At 37.6% G+C, this 24833-nt stretch overlaps 1 protein-coding gene and 1 pseudogene across 10 annotated transcripts in view; one reads left to right on the top strand and one right to left on the bottom strand.

Annotated features, from left to right (window-relative positions):
* The window catches only part of SBF2 (SET binding factor 2), a 460355-nt gene that overhangs the window by 12063 nt on the left and 423459 nt on the right, over nt 1-24833 (top strand). Inside the window, exon 1 of one of the 10 annotated variants that reach the window (XM_087868043.1) lies at nt 15587-23898. The exons of the other annotated variants lie outside the window; for them this stretch is intronic. Within the exon in view, the coding sequence (XP_087724169.1) occupies nt 23883-23898 (16 nt within the window). The 5' untranslated portion in view covers nt 15587-23882. Of the gene's footprint in view, nt 1-15586; nt 23899-24833 lie in introns of those variants that run through there. 10 annotated transcript variants of the gene reach the window in all.
* On the bottom strand, nt 3016-9768 carry LOC123786582 (protein S100-A6 pseudogene; annotated as a pseudogene).

Genomic DNA, 24833 nt, shown 5'->3' on the forward strand with positions numbered 1-24833 from the left:
AGTATTAGGAAATGTATCTAGATAGAGCAGTGTTAAATATAAGACAATTAAGTAATTTTGTAATATATTATGCTTTTAGAAACCAAATATATTAAAAACATTCTTACAATATTACAAATTAAAACAGCATTCAGTCTAAATATTTGGGTGAGTAATATGCTATAGAAGACTCAGAGTTCTTTGGAATATGAATATATATATTGCACATAGTTTAGAAAGGTTTAGATCAATGTATGTTCTTTGTTCTAAATTTTACCTGCGCTGGGTTGCCTGGCTGGCTTAGTCAGTAGAGCATGTGACCCTTGATCTCAGGGTTAGTTCAATCCCCATGTTGGGCATGGAGTCTGTTTTAAGATAGATAGATAGATAGATAGATAGATAGATAGATAAATTTTACTGCTTGTTCTCTCCATATTATTGTGTTGGTAAAGTCAATCAGTATTTTCTTTAGATGTGTCACACAGCTTACATTTGTTACTTTAGGAATTTCCTTTATAGGCACGCTATCAGATTGGATCATCAGGTCATTTATTAAAAAAAATATTGAGAATTTTCACATACATTATCTCACGGACTCTTCACAGTAACACAGTGAGTTACCCTGGAGTCCATCAAAGTTAAATAATTTGCTCACTTTCATACTGATTTTTAATTGAATTTAATGGGACTTGAAATTGATTTTGTGACTTTAAATAAAAATTTTTCTTTATAAATATATTGTAGGGACTGGGGAGTGAAGAAGAATGAGGGAGAGCAATAGGGAGGGATTTTCAGGTTAGGGACAACAGTAGTAGTGGCAAAAGCACTGAAGTGATAAACAATGGGTAGATTCTCAATGTGGCTGAAATATTGGGACTGAAAAGTAATAATGTTGGGACCTGAACAGGAGAACTGATAAGTATTAAATGAAAATTATATTAGAACAGCTAAAACTTTTTTTTTCTTAGCTGTTTTCATAGTCCAATCACTTCATTGCATTATTTTCTTGTCCTTCTGCACTTTATCTCTGGAGTTTAAATAGTTGATACTTTGGAAAACAAAGTTTAAAAAACCTGTTACATAGAAAGTTTAAAAGTATTTCTATAGGAGAACTGGGGAAAAGTGCTTGCTTTCCTAGGAAGCAGGTTAATTGCCTTTGATTTTAGGCTTGTGGTCAGGTCTTCTTTATAATCTGTGCATCTTCTTTTACTCATCTTGACTTTCCCTACTTGGAGCCCTAGTTTCTGACTGATCTTTTTCTGCTTGGCTCTTGAATTCTTTTGTCCAGATGAGTAGAAACTCTGCTCATCTACTTTTCTACCCTGTTTTTGATTCATACTGTCATGGTTCTAGTATATCAGCACCTTCATGCTTTTACTCAACTGGTCTGTTACTAAATTGTTTCATATTTTATTTGCTACAGTAATACATACTTGTTATAAACATTTTAAACATTACAGAAGGGTGCTGAATCTTGACTGTGGTACCTATCTCTTAAGACTTGTCACAGTTAATTTCATTCTAGATACTTGTATAGAAATTTTCTAGTTATTTTTTATTTACTATTTTTTTATTGAAGTATAATTAACATACAGTATCGTATTAGTTTCAGGTGTACAAAATAATGATTCAACAATTCTCTGCATTAGTGCTTATCATGATAAGTGTACTCTTCATCCTCCTGGTCAGCAATCCATGCCCCCAACCAAGTGGCAACCACCACTTTGTTCTTTACATTTAAAAGTCTGTTTTTTGTTTGTCTCTTTTTTTCTTTGATTGTTCATTTATTTTGTTTCTTAAATTCTACATATGAGTGAAATCATATGGTATTCATCTTTTTCTGACTGACTTATTTGACTTAGCATTATAACCCATCCATGTTGTTGCAAATGGCAGGATCTCATTCTTTTTTTATGGCTGAGTAATATTCCATTATATGTGTGTATATATTTCTTGTAATAAAATAAAACCCCAGTCTTTCAAGGTTGGCAATAGAAGGAAAGCCACCACATGGTTGTTTCTCTACTGTTCTTATGGAATGTCATTTTTTTCTTAACATTCTGGACCTCTCCACCCATCATTTCTTTTTTATTGCCCAGCCAGGCACCCTTGAAATGAGAGTTTTCTAAAGGCTGAAAACAAAACAAGGATAGTGAAGCCAGAGAGTAACTTTCAGGTCAGTCATTTGGTTTGCTAGGTGTAGTTTAGTTCTGTTTGGTTTGTGGTCTCCAAAAGATACTGTCCTGGCTCGTTTCTGGCCTGCCATCAGATGATAGATGTTGTTTTTCCTTTTAACATGTTTCCTTAAGTCTAGGCCTTAGATGGGGGTCAAACAGTCCATTCCTGTCAGATCTGTTTAAGGTACACTTTCCTGGTTCTAGTTTCCTGTCCAAGGATCTGTCTCTTCTGGATGATTGTGTCAAGACTGTGCTTCAGGAGACATTTCATTCCTTAACCACGGGCCTTAAACTACAGCACCAACTGGTCTGCTCTATTAGAATTCAGCATAGGAAAAGGGAATATACCATATACAGAAGTGTGGGAAGAGGGCATCTTTGTATTTGTACCTGTTTTCCACCCATGTTCTCAGCATAGACAAAACTTGGATGTTACCTAGAAACATGGTCATAACATTCACATACAACTCAAAGTGCGGCTAAACAAGCGTCACATTTTCTGTTAATTTTAAAAGAAAAATAAGTTCTGTAGAACTGTGTGTTCATATTTGTTTTTAATTAATGCTTTGTAATCTTTCCTGTTTGATTTTAATCTGAACAAATAATGATACCATTTTTATTACTTAGTAAGCATGAATGTTAGTTGAAGCAGCTTTTAAAAAATAATAGTTCAAATCCCCAAACATCTAAATCCTGGACTGATTTAATTTGTACAGTTAAACTGAAATAATGTTTTCTAAAAGCTATCCTATCACCTTTTTTTTTTTTTTTGATCAAAAAAATTTGTTTTTGTACAATTACCCACTGCTGGGTTTGACTTAGGCCCGACAGAGAGTGTCTCTGCCTTCCTGACTTATTTTCAGCCCTTGAGGTTGTCACTGTAGATTAATGCAATGGCCCCCAGGAAGGTGACAGATTCTTGGAAGTTCACTGCTTGATCCTTGTTCTGGTCCAGGCTCTCCATCACCTTTGCATTATCTGCATTCTGCAGCTTCGGGCAGGTGGTGAGCTCTTTCTGGATCAGCTCCTTCATCTCCTTCATGGACAGGGTGTTCTTGTCCCTTCCTTGCCTGAGTACTTGTGGAAGATGGCCACCAGGAGGCCAGTGGCTTGATCCAGGGGCAAGCCATGGCTGGGTGCTGGGCTCAACAGGCGGCTAGGAGAGCGTTGAGGGACTCTCAAGGGACCTCCTATCACTTTCCTTTTACACTTTTGTGTAATGAGTCTGTTTTTTCTACTAATGATTAAACAATGATTAGTTACCAAAGCATCTGATTAAAAAATTCAAACCAAAACAGCATAACTGTTCTTTTCTCCTATGCACGTATTATATAGAGGCTCACTGGGGATTTTTTATTTTTTTTAATGGACAATTTTAGAGAAATGGTGTGATGAAATCACCATTTTCCCAAGAGTTATTTGTATTTGTATATCATGAGGTTTGAAGCTATTGAAGAAATTATTGAAAGACTTAAGGAAATTATGTGAGTAGCTAATAATTGACAAATAAGTAACCCTCAACTATAGTGAACTACTAGCCATTCTCTAAAGGAATCAAGATTGTTTTCTTGACTTTGCAATTGCTGCTCTTTTGTTATCTGTCTGATTTTAGCCATCCTACTGGGTGTGAAGTGGTATACTACTGACGTTTCAACAGATGGTTTTCCTGAGATTTTTGTGATTTCTAAGTATCATTTTTTCCAGTATGATTTTTTTAGAATTGAAATATAATTGACATACAGTATCCTGTTCATTTCAGATACATCATAATGATTTGATGTTTTCATACGTTATGAAATGATTCCCACTGTAAGTCGTTACCATCTGTCATATTATTTAATAATAATATTAAATATTATTACAGTATTCCCTGTGCTGTGTATTATATTTTTATTTTACTTCTTATGAAACAAGTTCATAGCATCTATTCATTTATGCAGTCTGTGTGTTTGTTTGGTTGTTTGTTTTTAAGTAGGCTTCACACCTAGCATGGAGCCCGATGTGGCGTTTGAACTCACAATCTTGAGACCAAGACCTGAGCTGAGATCAAGAGTCTGATGCTTAACCAACTGAACCACCCAGGTGCCTCTGTGTTTTTTAAAGTTAACTGCATATTACTGGCAGCTTTCCATATTCTAAATATATATTATATGATAGCATTAACTTTTATTAGCTAGAAAGTGTTTTTATTATTTTAACATATAATTTGATGTACATATAATCATTTTACCAATTAATCTCTTATGATTAGACATTTTGGTTATTTCTTAATTTTAGCTGTTAAAAACAGTCCTGTGATGAATCCTCCTACCTAATCTTTTCATTCATCTTTAATTTCTTGGGATAAGTAGAAAAGAGAGAGGCCAGTGAAGTTTAGTAGTTAAAAGCATGGGATTGAGGGGCACCTGGGTGGCTCAGTCAGGTCATGGCTCCTCGGTTTGTCTCCTCTGATTTCATTTCATGACCTCGGCTCAGGTCATGATCCCCGAGTCCTGGGATTGAGCCCTTTATTGGTCTCCCTGCTTAGTGAGGAGCCTCCTTCTCCCTCTCCCACTCCCCCTGCTTGTGCCCTCTCTCTCTCAAATAAATAAATAAATAAATAAATAAATAAATAAATAAATAACATCTTAAAAAAAAAAACAAAGCTGTAATCATCAACACAGCATGGTATGGCACAACAACAGACACACAGATCAATGGAACAGAACAGAGAACTCAGAAATGGACCCTCAACTCTATGGTCAACAAATCTTCGACAAAGATGGAAAGAATATCCAATAGAAAAAAGACAGTCTCTTCAACAAATGGTGTTGGGAAAATTGGACAGCCACATGTGGAAGAATGAAACTGGACTATTTCCTTACACCATACACAATAATAGACTCAAAATGGATGAAAAACCTGAATGGGAGAGAGGAATCCATCAAAATCCTAGAGAACACAGGCAACAACTTCTGTGACCTCGGCTGCAGCAACTTCTTGCTAGACACGTCTCCAAAGGCAAGGGAAACAAAGGCAAAAATGAACTATTGGGACTTCATCAAGATAAAAAGCTTTTGCACAGCAAAGGAAACAGTCAACAAAACCAAAGACAACCGACAGAATGGGAGAAGATATTTGCAAATGACCTATCAGATAAAGGGCTAGTATCCAAAATCTATAAAGAACTTGTCAAACTCAACATCCAAAGAACAAATAATCGAGTCAATAAATGGGCAGAAGACGTGAACAGACACTTCTCCAAAGAAGACATGCAGGTGGCCAACAGACACATGAAAAAATTGTGGATGTACCAGAATTGTGATGTACCAGTTTGGTTTTCTTCTTCAACATTCCTTTGGCTATTAGGAGTCTTTTCTGGTTCCATACAAATTTTAGGATTATTTGTTCCAACTGTGAAAAAAGTTGATGGTATTTTGATAGGATTGCATTGAATGTGTAGATTGCTCTAGGTAGCATAGACATTTTAACAATATTTGTTCTTCCAGTCCATGAGCATGGAATGTTTTTCCATTTCTTTGTGTCTTCGTCAATTTCTTTCATGAGTGTTCTGTAGTTTTCTGCATACAGATCCTTTGCCTCTTTGGTTAGGTTTATTCCTAGGTATCTTATGGTTTTAGAGAAACAGAACGGATGAAATAGGGGAAGGGAGGGAAAAATAAAATGAAATCAGAGGAGACAAACCATAAGATACTCTTAACTATAGGAAATCAACTGAGGGTTGCTGAAGGGGAGGTGGGTGGAAGGATGGGGTAACTGAATGACTGGTATTAAGGAGGGCACTTGATGTAATGAACAGTGGGTGATATACGCACCTGATGAATCATTAAACTCTACCTCTGAAACTAATAATATACCATGTTAATTAATTGATTTTAAATAAAATAAATAAAAATAGTCTGGGACACAATAATAGTGTAAATTTTAATTTCTAGAAGTAGAATTGCTGGATCAAAGGATATGTTTATTTATATGAACATATGTTAATTTTTTGTCCAACATCCTTTCCTTTGGGAAGCATGTCTTCTCTTTCTTGTAGTCCCAGGGAAAATGCTAGTCCTGGTTACTCCCACCCCCTATCGTAAACTGGGCTAATTAGACCCATCTCTGGATCTTTTCTTTTGGAAGGAACAAGATACTCTCTTTCTACAAGGATGACTAAAGTAGGAGACTGTGACTTAGTTGGGGCTGCCAATGTGTATTTTCCCTACTGTGTTTAGAGAGTCTGGCTGAATATTGAACAGAGTCAAAGATAGCCAAAACATGAGAGAGATAGAGACAGAGCTTTAGAAACATCACTTAAATTTCTGGTTCCAGCCATTTTTGAAAGCCAAAAGAACATTAAAAAACAAAAAAAACAAAAAAAACCCCAGTTTTGAGGTGTATTGCTCAATTCTCTTCCAGAGAGATTGTGTTAATTCATACTCCCATTTCCTTCAGGGGGATTTTAATCAGAAAAAAGTCACTTAATAAGATTTATGGCTTAAGCTGCAACAGAGTAAACTGAATAGCTTCATGAAGGTGAGAATGCTAAGGAACTGGAGCAGGGATATCAGATGTTATTTATACCTAATGCAAATTATATCTCTGAAATGTTATAGATTGCTGCTTGTCTTTGGCCTTTATCATGTCCAAAACATATTTAAAACCAGTAATTTGAGTTCTGAAAATTACAAGCTCTTCTCTTTTGTGTTTGTCTAATTTTTCTAGACTGATTTCCTTGAGGGCATGGTCCAAATAAATCCCAATATTCTATGAATAGACAAATCTTTGAAACTGGAAAAAAATCCTTTCGGCAGAGATACTTATATTATTTTAGCAGACTACTCTATCTAATGGGAGGTGAATAATTATTTAGTTGGTATTTATCAAGTAGACAGATTTGTAGAACTTTCTTTTTAGTGATCTCCCAAATAGTCTGAGTTAGGAGAAAGAATTTGTATCTTTCCATTTTCCATCAATGAGATCATTCTGTAGATTACTTCTTTTCACTTGATCCATTGTCTGTAGCTGTTTGTATATTTTATTAATTTACAAGGTCAGCACCATGATTTGAAGAAAACAATTAATTTGTTTGGGAACTTGACATCTCAGTTTATTTTCTCCTCAAGCCAATATCCTATCATTACACTTTATTTAAAATATGGATTTAAAAACTTGAAACTGAAGATTCTTGTTTAAAGAAAATAACTAGTTTGGGGGCAAATTTTTAACTGAAAAAAAATCTGTTTATACTTAACGACATCTGCTTGTAGGTAAAAATCCGTGCTTTGTTTTTTTCCAGCTTAAGCTAAGTCTAGCTACATTTAGAGAAATAATCAAGTGTCAGAACAAGCTTGGAAAAATAATAGTATGAAAATTAATTTGCAATGGAAAGTAGCAGTTGGGACTGGAGTGAATTTTACAAATGCTTTATATAATTATCCCACGCGGTTTTATGGAATTTGAAAAGAATGTTACTTGTTTTTCTTTTGAGACAGATGTTTCACCAAATAATTTTAGTTTGAATAAATCAAGATCCACACAGGATTAGATTAATAAAACTCATTTTTTTAAAGGAGAAAAGAATTGAGATTCTTTCTGAAACAATAAAGATTGATTTAGATTGGTGAAAAACTGAAGGCTTTTAAAAACACAAGTTAACTGTACTACTCTTCTATGTCCCCAAAATTTTCTTTCACTACTATTGTTCAGATCGTGTGTTTGAGAAATATGGTTGTAGAAGCATGAAGGATATTTGAAAATGCTATAGCATTTGATAAAGTTACCATAGTATATTTCAGGAGATTATATGATAACATTCTCTGGCCTTTTTTAATTGTTTGAAAGATGGCATGCATAGTTTCCATTAATATGGCTGTCATTTATCAAATACCATATGCCAAACTTATTTATCATTAATTTCTCTCAGCAAATACATAAGGTAGGTAAAGTTACCGAGACTTGGAGACCAAGTACTTTGCTTAAGTTTATATAGCTGGAACTGGTGGCATCAGTCTCTCAATCCTGTTTTTTTTTTTTTTTTTTTTTAAGTCCAAGGCTTATGTTCTTACACTGTGCACAATCCTCTGTTGAAATTGGGGGATCCTCAGGTAAATATACTGTTTAATTATTTGTTTATTCAAGAAATGTTTATTGGCTGTGTGTGCTAGACATCATGCTACAATAACAAGCCAGATACTGAAGGTTCTATTTTACAGGTTCTTTTTTGTTTTTTTTTTTAAGATTATTTATTTATTTGAGACAGAGAGAGACACAGAGAGAGAGGGAGAGCACAGAGGGAGAGGGAGAGGGAGAGGGAGAAGCAGACTCCCTGCTGAGCAGGGAGCCCAAAGCAGAACTTGATTGCAGGACTCTGGGATTATGACTTGAGCCGAAGGCAGATGTGTAACCCACTGAGCCACCCAGGCGCCCCTCTTTTCAGGTTCTATTAATAGGAGTAGAGCATTTAGGAAAAAAACTAGACTCCTCTCCTTCAGAGAAAGAGTAGCAGCTTTTCATAAGTGAAGTGCCAAATGGTTTCCTTTAAACCATTCAGTCAAGTGTCTATTGAGTGATTGGTGGGGTTGGGGGGTGGGTATTTGCTTTGTTCTTGAGGAATTTATACTTTTGTTATGCTTGATCAGCCTCACTAGCTGAGAAATGGAAAATTCATTTAAAAGGCTCACATCGGCAGCTCCTCCCTCGGTGGCTCAGTCGGCTCAGTCGGTTAAGCATCCGCCTTTGGCTCAGGTCATGATCCAAGGGTCCTGGGATGGAGCCCCACATTGGGTTCCCTGTTCAGTGGGGAGTGTGCTTCTCCCTCTGCCCCTCTCCCAGCTTCTTCTCTCTCTCTCTTGCTGACTCTTTCTCTCTCTCAAATAAATAAAATCTTAAAAAAAAAAGGCTCACATCCTTATTAGTATGAAACCTACTAAATTTGTAATCATTGGGCTGCTATGGACAGCCTCAAGGCATCAAGAGGATACTAGCAAGGGTATGTAGGTGGGGACTAGGAGGTGGAACTGCCTACAGAAAAAAAAAATCCACCTAAATGTCTTACCAGAATTGGAAATTCAACATTGTTGAGTAAACATCCCTGGTTCTTCTAAACCTTTTCACCTTGGTCATTCACCCAAATCAGAAACTTGCCACACTTTCCCTTTTTCCCCTCATTTTCACTTGAAAGTGTTTTATTTTTCTTCTTAAATTTTTCTCACATTCCTCTTTTTCTTTCTTTTCCTACAGTCACTGCCATAGTTCGGTTCCTTTTCCATTATTACAAAGAACGCTCTGTTTGGATAGAGGTTTGGCTGCCTGTAGTAGAGACCTAACATAAATGTCAACAGTATAGAAATTTATTTCTCTTTGACGTAAAGGTCTGGGTCTAGACAGTTTTGGGTTTGTATAGGCTGCTTCCAGCTTTATATTTAACATTGTACCCCTATCACATCCGTGTGCCAAGTAAGAAAGAGGATGGATGAAGTGGGGAAGTGGGATGACTCCTTCCCTTTAGGCCCACATCACCTCCTTTGGTTGAAAGTTAGCTGAAGGGATACTGAGAAATGTGACCCATATCTCTACTTAAAATTGGAACTTCTATCACCACCACCACCACCACCACCATCATCATTGTAGCTATTAGGAGACAACTAATAATCTGCTATAGGAACCTCCTTATACCTGTTTTTGGTTAAATTCTTCTCTGGCTAGTTCTATACTGCTACCAGGGTAATACTTTTTTGGTGCAAAAAGGTGTTTTATTATAGCACGGGGGACAGGACCCGTGGGCAAAAATTGCTGCACTGTGATTGTGAGGAGAGATTGATTATATACTTTTAAGTTGAGGGTGGGGTAGACGTAAAGGAAATTTCTAAAGCGATTTTCATATGTTAAAGAAGACTTACATGATCCTGGACGTATAACGAGAGTAAGTTTTGTCTTCAATAAAATGGTCATGTCATTCTGTTTAATCTTTCAGTAGTTTGGCTTCAAATTCATACCCAGGATGCCTCATGGTATTTGAAGAGTGTCATTGGCAGAGGAAATCTGAAATCTTCATTACCTGTATCCTGCAGTCTTGGTATCCTGCATGACAGGGATATCCTTCCCTACCAATAATGATTGGCATATCCTAGTCCTTTAAGGCCTCAGTGCTCAGTGCTTGACTGAGACGTCTCTAGTTACTATTATCCCAGGTTTGCAGAAGATAAATTGATTTGTCCACAGTCACACTCCAGTAGGTGGTTAAGAAATTCAAACTCAGGTTGTCTGACTCAATTTATGCTCAGTTGTGACCAGCCAGTTACATTACCTCATGCATGTCCTCACTGCAAAAGTACAAAACAAGAGAGGACACAATTTGAGCAACTAGAGACAGTAACAGTAACAGTAATAGTAACAGTAGTCCCTGCTTCCTAAGATTTTTGAGGATTAAATGAACTCATAAGTAGGGTCTTCTGCCTAGCAGAGAAAGTACTCAAAAATGGCATTTGTTATTTTTACATAGATTTGTTCTTTATACATGTACATAGTATTTAGGCATATTTCACAACATTTCAGCTGGATATGGTGTTTTTTGTTTTTCAAGATTTTATTTATTTGAGAGAGAGAGAGACAACACGAGATGGGGGAGGGTCAGAGGGGAAAGCAGACTCTCCATTGAGCAAGGAACCTGATGCAGGACTCGATCCTGGGACTCCAGGATCATGACCTGAACCTGAGGCAGTTGCTTAACCAACTGAGCCACCCAGGCACCCTGGATATGGTTTTTATTGAGTTCCCTGAATGTTTTCATATTAATTGGCCAGAGATACGGATATTTTAACATATTTAAAAAATAGATACTTTTTGTGCTGATTATTTTGCTGACTTCTGTACTTGACTGTATGCTCTTTTAAGACAGGAACTGTATCCTACTCTTTTTTTTTTTTTTGTCTCTAGTAAAATACCTGGCACATAAAAGACCCCTAGTAGATACTTGTGGAATGAATTTTGAATGAACAATTTACTTAGGTCAGATGGCAGCCAGGTTGCTATCCTTTTTTTTTTTTTTTTTTTAAGATTTTATTTATTTATTTGACACAGAGAGAGACAGCCAGCGAGAGAGGGAACACAAGCAGGGGGAGTTGGAGATGAAGAAGCAGGCTCCCAGCGGAGCCCGATGTGGGGCTCGATCCCAGGATTCTGGGATCATGCCCTGAGCCGAAGGCAGATGCTTAACGACTGAGCCACCCAGGCGCCCCCAGGTTGCCATCCTTTTCCTGCTCCCCCACCCTTAACAGGAACTTTCCCTAAAAAGAGAACTTTTAGTATAAATAGATCAGATCTTTATTATAACCACTAAATGATTTATGATTTATTCTCAGCTTTTTTCCTGATAAGCTAAGTTTGATTTTCCTGAAGTACTTTGATTATTAGGGTTGGAGACGAGGGAGGCTGAGTCAATGTATAAGTATATTGATAGGAGTAAGGGGGAAGATAATGGCTGCTGGCCATTCCTTTCTCATTATGAATACTCTGGAGCTGTGAAGAGGGGAGTGTGGCAATAGAGCCATCTTGGAATCTAACTATGTCAAGTGTTAAGATCTCCAAGCTGTCTGCTCTTTCCAAATGTCCCTTAGTAGGCTTTACCTAAGATGGCAGCACAGTCACATAAGCATCTTGAATTATCTTATAGTTGTTATTTTTTAATATTAACTTCATAAATCATGAATTTTTTGGTAGTTACCACTATTGTTTTAAGACTTACTTAGGTAACTTTTCTCAAGTAGTGCTTGAGTTATATTATTTTTTTATTTTTTATTTTTTATTTTTTTTTAAGATTTTATTTATTTATTTGACAGAGAGAGACAGCCAGTGAGAGAGGGAACACAGGCAGGGGGAGTGGGAGAGGAAGAAGCAGGCTCCCAGCGGAGAAGCCCGATGTGGGGCTCGATCCCAGAACGCTGGGATCACACCCTGAGCCGAAGGCGGACGCTTAACGACTGCGCCACCCAGGCGCCCCTTGAGTTATATTATTTTTGAATGTTAAATACTTTTTTGCTTTTTAGGGATAACAGACTGTTCAAGTATTCCTTCACTTTTCCCGTGAGGATTTTTGAATATGTTGAATGTGTTCCAGAGATTTTAATTTCAGCCAGGATAAATTTTCCATTTGATATGTCATATTCTTCTTTTTAATATGGTCAATGTAGTTTAACAAAATGAAAGCTAAAAAAAAATCTCAGTAAGTGCCAAAAAAAAAAAAAAGCACTTGACAAAAATCAACATCCATTTATGATAAAAACTCTCAACAAAGTGGGTATAGAGAAGATGTACTTCAGTATACTAAAGGCCATATATGACAAACCCAGAGCTAACATCCTGCTCAATGGTGAAAAACTGAAAGCTTGGGGCACCTGTCTGGCTCAGTTGATAGAGCATGTGACTGTTGATCTTGGGGGTGTGAGTTCAAGCCCCACATTGGAAGTAGAGCTTACATTAAAAAACAAAAACAGAAACAAAGCTGAAAGCTTTTCCTCTAAGATCAGGAACAAAACAAAGATGCCACTTTTACTCAGCATAGTATTGGAAGCCCTAGCCATGGCAATAAGACAAGAAAAAAATAAAAGGCATTGAAATTGAAAGTAAGGAGTGTAACTTTTTATATTTGTAGATGACATGATACTGTTCATAGAAAATCCTAAAGTCTCCACCAAAAATCTGTTAGAACTAATAAATGAATTTAGTAATGTTGCAGGATACAAAATCAATATACAGAAGTTTATTGCATTTCTATACACTAATAATGAACTATCAGAAAGAAAAAATAAGAAAGTAGTCCCATTTACAATTGTATCAAAAAAACAAAATACCTAGGAATAAATTTAATCAAGGAGGCAAAACACCTGTACCCTGAAAACAGTAAGACATTGATGAAAGAAAACAAAGAAGACACAAATAAATGGAAAGATATTTTGTACTCATGGACTGAAAGAGTTAATATTATTTAAACTGTCCATACTACCCAAAGCAATTTGTAGATTCAATGCAATTTTTAAAAAAGATTTTATTTATTTATTAGAGAGAGCATAAGCAGGGGGAGCAACAGGCAGAGGGAGAGGGAAAAGCAGGCCCCCCACGGAGTGGGGAGCCTGATGCAGGGCTCCATCCCAGGACCCTACGATCATGACCTGAGCTGAAGGCAGATGCTTAACTGACTGAGCCACCCAGGTGCCCCTCAGTGCAATTTTTGTCAATATTTCAGTGGCATTTTCCACAGAACTAGAACAAATAATTCTGAAATTTGTATAGAACCATAAAAAATCCCAGATAGCCAACGTGGTCTTGAGAAAGAAGAACAAAACCAGAGGTATCACACTTCTTGATTTCAAACTCTACTATTAAAGCTATAGTAATCAAACAGTATGGTATTGGGATTATAAACAGATACACAGATCAATGGAACAGAACTGAGAGTCCAGAAATAAAGTCAGACATATATGGACAATTAATTTATGACAAGGGAGCCAAGAACATACAATGGAGGAAGAACAGTCTCTTCAATAAATTGTGTTGGTAAACTAGTCAGCCAAATGCAAAAGAATGAAACTAGACCACTATGTAACACCATACACAAAAATTGACTCAGAATGGATTCACAACTTGAATGTAAGACCTAAAATCATAAAATTCCTAGAAGAAAATGTAGGCAGCAAACTCCTTGACATAAGTTTTAGCAGTGTGTTTGTGGATCTGATGCCAAAGGCAAGGGCAACAAAAGCAAAAATAAACAAATGGGACTACATCAAACCAAAAAACTTCTGTATAGTGAAGGAAACCATCAAAGTGAGAGGGCATCCCAATGAATGGGAGAAAATATTTGCGAATCATATATCTGAGAAGAGTTTAGTATCCAGAATATATAAAGAACTCCTACAACTTGGGGCACCTGGCTGGCTCAGTTGGTGGAGCATGTGACTCTTGATCTCAGAGTCATGAATTCAAACCCCACGTTGGGTGTAGAGATTATTTTAAAAAAACAAACAAACAAAACAACTCCTACAGCTCAACAATAAAAAAATAAATGGGCAGAGGATCCAAATAGATATATTTCCAAAGAAGACCTATAGATGGCCAATTGGCACATGAAAAGATGCCTATTATTAGGGGAATGCAAATCAAACCCACAGTGAACTATCACCTCACACCTGTTAGAATGACTATCATCAAAAAGATAAGAAATAAGTGCTTGGGAGGATATGGAAAAAAAGGGAACCTTTGTACACCATTGGTGGGAAACAGGAAATTCCTAAAAAAATTATGAATAGTTCTACCATATGATTCAGCTACTACACTTCTGGATATTTCACTGAAGAATATGAAAATACTAATTCAGAAAGATAAATGCACCCCTGTGTTCATTGCAGTATTATCTACAACAGCCAAGATGTGGAAACAACGTAAGTGTCTATCAGTGGACAAATGGATAAAGAAAATGTGGTGTACATAGAATGGAATATTATTCAGCCATAAAAAAGGAAATCTTGCCATTGTGACAACGTGGATGGACCTAGGTGAAATAAGTTAGATAGAGAAAGACAAATACCATATGATTTCAATAATATGTAGAATCTTAGAAAACAGAATAAACAAACAAAACAATACAGAAACTCATAGATACAGAAAACAGATTGATGGTTCCTAGAGGAGAAGGGAGTTGCGAGGTGGGCAAAATAGGTGAAGGGGTCAATCATGTGGTGGTTGGTAATTAGATTTTTGGTGGTGATCACTTTGTAGTGTATATAGTTTATAGTATATAAAATTGTAGTAAGCCTAGGGTGCCTGGATGGCTCAGTTGGTTAGGCATTCAACTCTTGATTTCGGCTTGGGTTGTAAACTCAGGGTCATGAGATTGAGCCCTGTGTTGGGTGTGGAGCCTGTCTGGGATTCCCTCTCTCTCCCTCTCCTTCTACCCCTCCCCACCCTTCCCTCTCTCCCTTCCTTTCTCCCTTCCTCCCTTTTTCCCTCCCTCCCTTCCTTTCTTCCTTCCTTCCTCCCTCCCTTCCTCAGAGAGAGAGAGCACAAGCAGGGGGAGTGGCAGGCAGAGGGAGAAGTAGGCTCCCCACTGAGCAAGGAGCCTGATGTGGGACTTGATCCCAGGACTCCAGGATCATAACCTGAGCCAAAGGCAGACGCCTAACCAACTGAACTACCCAGGCATCCCACCCCTCCCTCTCTTAAAAAAAAAAAAATTTTTTTTTGTTAGTTTGTACACCTGAAACTTATATAATGTTATATACTAGTGTCACTTTAATTAAAAAAACTTTTATGAGAAAGAACATGCAATGTCTTTGGCCTAGCTAATTTCTACAGATAAGCTAATTTTTATTTATTTATTTATTTATTTATTTATTTATTTATTTATTTATTATTTTAAAAGATTTTATTTATTTGACAGAGACACAAAGAGAGAGGGAACATAAGCGGGGGGGAGTGGGAGAGTGAGAAGCAGGCTTCCCACGGAGCAGGGAGCCTGATGTGGGGCTCGATCCCAGGACTCCGGGTGCCGCAACACTGCCTGCAGTGCATTGATTCGGGAGAAGGACGAGGCACAGACAGGTTACCTTGCGAAAGAGGGCGTGGGTGCAGGGGACGACCGCTAGGCATGCCACCGCCAAGAGTGCGATCGCCCCGAACAGCTGCAACTTCACGTATTTATTGTCAATAAACAATCAAAGACAATCAAGGAAATAATCCGTATTACATCCTAGTGAATAGTAGTACATCACGGGGAAGGTCACGGGTTTAGATGATGTAACGTTCAGCAAGTAGGCCTATCCTTAAACATGTTTCTATGGACCGCCCGGGCTATTGTCAAGAGCAATCAAGTTTTGGTTGGGGCAGCGTTCTGCCCTGTAGCAGACCAGGCATTCCTGGCCACTCGTTATCTGAGGGCAGCGTTCCACCCTGAGCGAGCTGGGCGTTCCCAACTGCTGTGTAAGCGGGGCGTTCCTGGCTGCTGTGCTCCTGACGGTTAGGTTAAAGCCCGCAAGGTCACAAACATGTTTTTCTATTATATCCTTAGCATAAGCTGTCGGCCAGGGGCTGCTGCACCCGGGATCATGACCTGAGCTGAAGGCAGACGCTTAACAGCTGAGCCACCCAGGTGCCCTGAGATATGCTTATTTCTAAATTGCATATTTGAGAGAACCTGAATTCTATAGAAATTAAATGAATGAATAAAATGAAAATTGTTTGTTATTTATATAGAGCATGTAACTTGATAAACACACAGAGATGGAGATACGTATACTAAAATTTGCACACGTGCCTGCATGTGTGTAGATGTATGTTATTAATAAAGTATGAATCTGTGAGATATGTATAAACAAATAAGTTCATACTTTGCTCCATTAGAAGTTATTGCATTTCTCTTAATAGTAATTGACATTGTAGTAGTTTGAATTAATCATAGTTACCATTAATGTTTTAGGATATAAGTATCATTCTTTTATTCATTCATACCTGGCAGTGAGGGCAGCCTCTCTAAATAGAAGTAAATAATAATTTCTTCCAGAGTTATGTGATGATAGTTCAGATAAATTAGAAAAAAAAACTTGTTTGAGTATTTATTTGCTATATCTGATACTTCTAGCTTCATGTCTTTTGGGGCTAAAAATGTGGAGGGGCACCTTAGTGGCTTAGTCAGTTAAGCATCTGACTCTTGATTTTGGCTCAGGTCATGATCTCAAGGTTATGAGATCAAGCCCCACGTAGGGCTCTGTGCTAGGCTTGGAGCCTGCTTAAGATTTTTTCTCTCCCAGGGAGAACACTTTTACACTGTTGGTGGGAATGCAAGCTGGTGCAGCCACTCTGGGAAACAGTATGGAAGATCCTCCAAAAGTTGAAAATAGAGCTACCCTCCAACCCAGCAATTGCACTACTGGGTATTTACCTCAAAGATACAAATGTAGTGGTCCGAAAGGTCTTCTTCTCCCCAGTGTTTATAGCAGCAATGTCCACAATAGCAAACGATGCAAAGAGCCCAAATGTCTGACAGATGAGTGAATAAAGAAGATACGGTATACATATACATATATATGTATATATATATAGTGGAATATTACACAGCCATCAAAAATTGAAATCTTGCCATTTGCAAGGATATGGATGGAGCTAGAAGGTATTATGCTAAGTAAAATAAGTCAATCAGAGAAAGATAATTATATGATCTCACTGATATGCAGAATTTAGGAAACAAGGCAGAGTATCATAGGGGAAGAGGGGAAAAACTGAAGCAAGACAAAATCAGAGAGGGAGACAAACGGTAGAGACTCTTAATCTTAGGAAACAAACTGAGGGTTGCTGGAGCGGGTGGTTGGGTGATGGACATTTGGGAGGGTATGTGTTGTGGTGAGTGCTGGGTGTTGTGTAAGACTGATAAAGCACAGACAGTACCCCTGAAACAGATAATACATTATATGTTAATTTAAAGGGGTGCCTGGGTGGCTCAGTCATTAAGCATCCGCCTTTGGCTCAGGGTGTGATCCCAGAGTCCTGGGATTGAGCCCCTCATTGGGCTCCTCCACTGGGAGCCTGCTTCTTCCTCTCCCACTCCCCCTGCTTGTGTTCCCTTTCTTGCTGGCTGTCTCTCTCTCTGTCAAAAAAAATAAAAATAAATAAATAAAATGTTACTGTTCAATGTTACAAAATTAAAAAAAAAGATTCTTTCTCTCCCTCTCCCCTTCCCCTCCCCCCACCTCCTCTCCTTCTGTCTCTCAAAAAAAATATGGAATCATTAAAATTACTATAAAATATGAATGATATATATGCTTGTTTCCTTTTGTCCATACCTAAATGTTGAGTTTTTAAAAAAATATGTATTTGAGATGTTGAGAGAGAGTGAGGGGAAGGGCAGATGGAGAGGGAGAAGCAGACTCCCCTGCTGAGCATGGAACCTGATGCAGGGCTCGATCCCAGGGCCCTGGGACCATGACCCCAGCCAAAGGCAGATGCTTAATTGACTGAACCACCCAGGTGCCCTTAAATGTTGATTTCCTATGCTGATATTTTTTGTTTAAAGGAGCATAACAGGAGCCTTAAATGTTTTGTTTTGTTTTTTTAAGATTATTTGAGAGAGAGAGAGAGTGAGAGAGATGAGAGCATGAGCAGGGGGAGGGGCAGAGGGAGAAGTAGGCTCCCCACTGAGCGGGGAGCCTGATGCAGGGCTTGATCCCAGGACTCCAGGATCCTGACCTGAGCCAAAGGCAGACACTTAATCAAATGAGCCACCCCAGTGCTGCAAAAATAAATTCTTTTTTAAAAAAAAATTGAGCCTTGAGGGATTGGATAAATTTTTTTCTCTACCTATGAATATGAAAAATTGCAAAGCTGCAGCAGGGCTGAAAGAAGTTTACAGTGAACACCACATGCCTAGCATCTACATGGTATACTTAATATTTTAATGTACTTTATTACATACTAATCCATCTATTTAATTCCTCTATCATCTATTTATTCATCTTTTTTTGGATGTATTTCAAAGTAAATTGTTGATAACAGAATGCCTAACTAGTTTAGCTTACATATCATGAACATTCTAGAGTGAAATATTCTTTTGACCTTTTTTCTTTCGATGTAAAATTTACATATAATGAGATACACATCTTAAGTTTACATTTTTGGAAATTTTATACACTGTATAACCCAATTCCTTATCAAGATATAGTACAGTACCATTTTCCTAAAATATTCCCTTATGCCTGTTTCCAGTCTTTTCTTGCACCTGCCATCCTAGGGGCAGTCACTGTCACTGTTCTTATTTTTTTTCACCATAGATTAATTTTGCCCATTCCATAACTTCATGTAAGTGGAATCATACAGCATATACTCTTTTATGTAAGTCTTCTTTCACTCAGTATGTTTTTGAGATATATCCAAATTGTTATGTCTATCATAAGTTTCTTCTATTTTTTTGCCATGATATATAACAGTTTAACCCTTCTGTTGATTGATACCTGGACTATTTCCAGTTCTTGGCTATAATGAATAAGACTGCAGTGAATATTCTTGAGTCTTTTGTGAAAATATATTTTCATTTCTCTTGGGTAGATATTTAGTAGTTAAATTTCTGGGTCATAGGTGGTTATATGCTTAATTTTATAAGAAACTGCCATGTTTTCCCAAAAGGATTGTAGCATTTTATTTCCCTACCAACACTGTCTGAGAATTGCAGTGATTCTGCAATCTCATCAATATTTATTTGTGTTGTCAATCTTTAATTTTAGCCATTCTGTGATATGTTTTTTTTTTTTTTAAAGATTTTTATTTATTTGTCAGAGAGAGAGAGAGCACAAGCAGGGAGAGTGGCAGGCCAAGGGAGAAGCAGGCTCCCCACCAAGCAAGGAGCCTGAAACTGGGCTTGATCCCAGGACCCTGGGATCACGACCTGAGCCCAAGGCAGACGCTTAACTGACTGACCACCCAGGCATTCCCCCCTCCCCCGCCTTTTTTTTTTAAAGACTTTATTTATTTGTCAGAGAGCGAGCGAGCCAGTGAGCACAAGCAGGGGGAGCAGCAGGCAGTGAGAGAAGCAGGCTCCCCGCTGAGCAAGGAGTCCAATGTGGGACTTGATCCCAGGACTCTGGGATCATGACCTAAGCCAAAGACAGATGCTTAACTGACTGAGCCACCCAGATGTCCCTGTGATATGTGTTCTAATATCTTACTGTGGTTTTAATTTCTAGATTTCTCCAATGATAAGGATGATAACATTGGTCATTTTTTTCTTGTGCTTATTGGTGAAGTGTTTGTTCAAATCATTTGTCCATGTCAACATTGGACTGTTATTTCGTTATCGACTTGCTACTTTGTATGTGGTGGTACTCTAATACTAGCTCTTTCTTCCTATACCAAAATTGTGCCTTTAGTGGACACAGATTCAATTACCCGTAAAAGATAATTAGCCTTATTGAAATAAAAATAATGTAGACTTTTAATTTTATTAACATATTGTGGGTAGTGAGGGCAAATTATGAAAAAAAATTGTGGACTTTCAAAATTTTGATATGGTTTTTAAAGTTATCTAATTTCTTTGCTATTGAATAGGAGAACCCAAGCTGTCCAAATCAGAGGACAATGATAGAGATAAATAATTCTTAAAATAACTATGAATTGGGGCACCTGGGTGGCACAGTCAGTTAAGAATCTGCCTCTTGGTTTCTGCTCAGGTGTTGATCTCAGGGTTGTGGGATTGAGCCTCACATCGGGCCCCTGCAGTCAGCGCAGAGTCTGCTTAAGATTTTCTCTTTCTTTCAAATGAATAAATAATTTAAAAAAAAACCTATGAATTATTCTTAGGAAATAGTTAGCTACTTGAATATATGAAGATTATCTAATATGATCCAGGCATCAGTGGGGTTAAAACACAGTAAATGGTAATGAGATCACTTGTTTTTGGATTTGACATTGTTATTAAAAGGCCTCAATAGAAGCTACTATGTATTTGTTCTCTTTGTATTTCTTGTTATTTTAGTAGGTCTACAAATTAATTCCAGTTATAACTTAAAATAAAAGAAATAACTTATTATTTTATAAAATGGGTTTATTTTGTTGTCCTTTAAAAGTTGTTATGTTTTGGACTCTTAGAATGTTGCTGGTTTAGATAAGGTCTATCTGGTATTGATATAACATTTTTACCCTGTTTTGGAAAAATCATTTTGTTGGGATCAAAGATATTTTCCGAGTATTTGGTATTATTAGTTCTGCAAATTGTACAAAGGGTGAGAGATTCCCTACAGTTAAGGCATCGTGGTTACAGTATACTCATAAATTTTTTATTTTTTATTTATTTTAGTTGTTTATTTTTATTTTTTTGTACTGGTAAATTTTTTAAAAATAATATTTACCAGATTCTTACGTCTAGAAATAAGATTTTTTTTTTTTTTAAATTTAACTAATCTCTACACCCACTGTGGGGCTTAAACTCACAACCCTGAGATCAAGAGTTGTATCTTCTTCTCACTGGAGCCAGCCAGGCACTCTTAAGGACAGGATTTTTTATGTTGAGTGAGAGGAAAGAAGTACATGCAAATTAATAGTAATAGCTAACATTTATTCAGTGCTTGCTAGATACACAAAGCACGTTACAAACATTTAATCATCATAATTTACCGATGTGGAGATAACTCTAGTTATTTCCATTTTACAGATGGAAATTAGAGGCTTTAGGTAACTTGTCTAGAGATGTGCATCTTAGAGTAAAGATGCAAATGCTTGGGACTCATTCTCTCTACAGTCTGTATCCTTTTAACACCTGAGCTGTGTAGCTTCATTTTAGTGAAATGAGTTAAATTTTCCTTGTTTGCATTTAAATGAGATTGGTCCCAAGGAAAAGAGGGAGGTTATTATAAAGGGTAGAGAAGAGATCTAGAAATCCAAGGGCTTGGTTCCCAGGAACTAGCACCAGCTCCCAAATGCAGGCACATAGCCTGACCGTTGCTTATCTCTGCAGGCCTTCTCTGTTCAGCTCCCCTTCTTTCCTGTTGGCCGGTTCCTTTGCTCCCTCGAGTTTCCTGTTTCATTGTGACTTCCACTAGCTGTTCTGCTGCCCCTCTATGGCTCTGCAGGCCCCTCTGCCCTCTTCCATTTCTTGGGATAAATCATCTTGCCTTTTCTCACCTTTTTGAGGTAGACTACGTAAGTGAATGGGTTGTCCTTTGGGTACCTGTAATACCCAGTCATTTTTGAACAAGGGTAACTTTATCTAAAACATGGCCATTGGCCCTCAGTGTGGCCATGACATTTTCACCAGAAGTGGGGTATGAGTCAGTAGGTATCATAAGATTTACTGATTGACCTAGTTTAGGTGAGTTATCAAAAAAAAAAAAAAAAAAAAGGTCATGTGAATTTTTTACTAGATAAATATTTTCTCAGGTGCATTCCACAAAACAGTTCTAGGCTATGGCCTGTGAAGAGTAGTAACTTTGTCTAAATATATATGGAAAATTCTGCCTAATGTGTTTCCTTCTTGGAGATTCATAGTGTGGATGTGAGAATCCCTGCAACATGAAAGTTTGATGAGCTCTTTTTAGTATAACATTTCCCACACTTACTTGGTCACGGAACTCCTCATACATGATAGGTATCTCACTGAGCAGTGTTTTGGGAAGCACTGCATTAGAGTAAGGTAGGAGTTTTCTTTCTTTTTTAGGATTAATTAGTGTTACAGAATGCAATTGTAATTCTATTTGGCAGTCATTGACAGTAGAGGACAGCTGTTAACAATATGGACTTCGGCCTACATAGATAGAATTTTAATTTCAGCACGACTATTTATTATATGTGATTTTACATAAGAAATTCATCCTGGGGCACCTGGGTGACTTAATCGGTTAAGCATCTGACTGGCTCAAGTTATGATCTCAGGGGCTTGGGATCCAGCCCTCACGTTGGGCTCCACGTTCATCAGGGAGTCTGCTTCTCCCTTTCCTTCTGCCCCTCCTCCTGCTCCTGCTCTCTCTCACTCTCTCTCAAATAAATAAATACAATCTTAAAAAAAAAACAAACTTAATCTTTACAGGTCTCAGTTTGCTAATCTGTGATATTTCCTGTTGGATGCTTAGTCCAGTGTCTGACATAGTAAATACTTAGTAAATTGTGACCTATAAAACTACCCATGTTTCTATTAGAAAATGTTTGGGTGTACCAGTTAGGGCAATCATTCTTCTATAATAGGAAATTACCTTATACCTGAATAGTTTTATCTAGCTTAATTCATGTGTTAGACTTCATTTTAGGATAAATATGGAATTAATGCAGGTTCAAAGGAGAATCTCAATTCAGAGAAAAGATATCGATGGCAGAGAGGCTATTAACTCTTCTACATTCAGGAGTAGAAAGTATTGGGGTGAATCATCGAGCCTTACATCGGAAACCGGGGATGTATTGTATGATGACTAACATAATATAATAAAAAATCATTAAAAAAAAAAAAGAAAGTATTGGGGTGGCAGAAGGTGGGTGTTACCGTTTAAGATCTGCTGTATGGGGGTGACAGTATGGTGAGAGACCATGCTCTGTAGAGGGTGGGCTAGATTTTTAAGTTTGAATTTACCTAACGATGTTTTGGTTTATAAATCAAATGTATATCGATACACATAATGCTCCGAGTGTGAGGGACAGCGGCAGCCCATTTCTGAAAACAACAACAATAACAAAAAACTCCCAGCTAGCTGCAAGGGCTTGCATCATTTGTTATACTTTGTATCATGAGTCCTCGCCACTTTGCCACAATTAATCAGACAATGGATTGGCACCAGTGATATATATGTAGGCCATTGGGTTATAAATTAGCCTGACCTAAGAACTGTACAGTAATCCTGTTTTACAAAATGGTAAATTCACTCAGTGTAATCCTCTTCCTTAGGGAATTTGAATATGAGATAGCAAAGTAAACAGTAAGCAGAAGCTCGGGACAATAGAAACCATGTAATGGAGAGAGTACTCCTAGTGGAGAATAAAACATAACCACTGTCATAGTAGAGGCAGAATCAGGAAACAGTTATGACGATGTTTAGAGTTCTTACTGGATAAGATACCAGTGGTTTCTTCTTCTTCTTTTTCTTTCTTTTTTGTTTTTCAAGATTTTATTTATTTGAGAGAGAGAGCGAGCAAGCAAGAGAGCACAAGCATGGGAAGTGGCAGAGGGAGAGGGAGAAGCAGGCTTCCGGCTGAGTAGAGAGCCTGACCCAGGACCCCGAGATCATGACCCAAGCTGAAGGTAGACGCTTAACTGACTGAGCCACCCAGGCACCCCTGGCTACCAGTTTTATTTTATTCTGATTACCGTTCCAGTTTTCAGTGAGGCCTAATTGTGGAGTCTTTTTGTGCTTCTACACTACCCCACATATTCTTGCGCTAAACTCTGGTCGTGAAGTAATTTAAATGAATCTGCATATAGTTCTGGCAATTGGAAAGAGCCCAACTGGCTTAATACTACCACCTACCTCCTTTAGGTAAAACATAATAATTCACTTAGTTGGTATAAATGGGATTAGTTGATTAGCTGGGTGGGAGGAACAGGGACTTTGCTTGTGGTACTGACCAGGGAATGTAATAGAGGTTGTGCTTCCCTTTTTTTTTTTTTTTTTTTAAAGATTTTATTTATTTATTTGACAGAGATAGAGACAGCCAGTGAGAGAGGGAACACAAGCAGGGGGAGTGGGAGAGGAAGAGGCAGGCTCATAGCAGAAGAGCCTGATGTGGGGCTCGATCCCACAACGCCGGGATCACGCCCTGAGCCGAAGGCAGACGCTCAACCGCTGTGCCACCCAGGCGCCCCTGTGCTTCACTTTTTGACATAGTTACCTCAGTATTAGAGTGAAGAGACCCAGGTTTATGGCTCTGCTACCCATTAGCTATGTATGATCTTAGATAATTCTCTTAATTTTGTGGGCCAGAGTTTTCTTTCTGTAATTTGAATTCGTCAAACTGAATTTTTTCTCTCCTCCAGAAAAGCAGCTTTTTAACAAAATTGGTCATTGTTCACAGCATTTAGAAATGGTTAGAGATAGCAATAAATCTGAAAAATGAGAGGAAATAATATCAATCTAAGTAAACATTAAAATATTGATGCAGCTTAACTAGGAAAGTCTAATATTCAGCATTATTCTCTTTTTTTATGAAAAAGGAATGTTGGGATAATGTATCTTTATA

The sequence above is a fragment of the Ursus americanus genome, chromosome 16 (genome assembly GCF_024610735.1).
Source record: "Ursus americanus isolate L20-20 chromosome 16, mUrsAme1.1.p, whole genome shotgun sequence".
Taxonomy (NCBI): Eukaryota; Metazoa; Chordata; class Mammalia; order Carnivora; family Ursidae; genus Ursus; species Ursus americanus.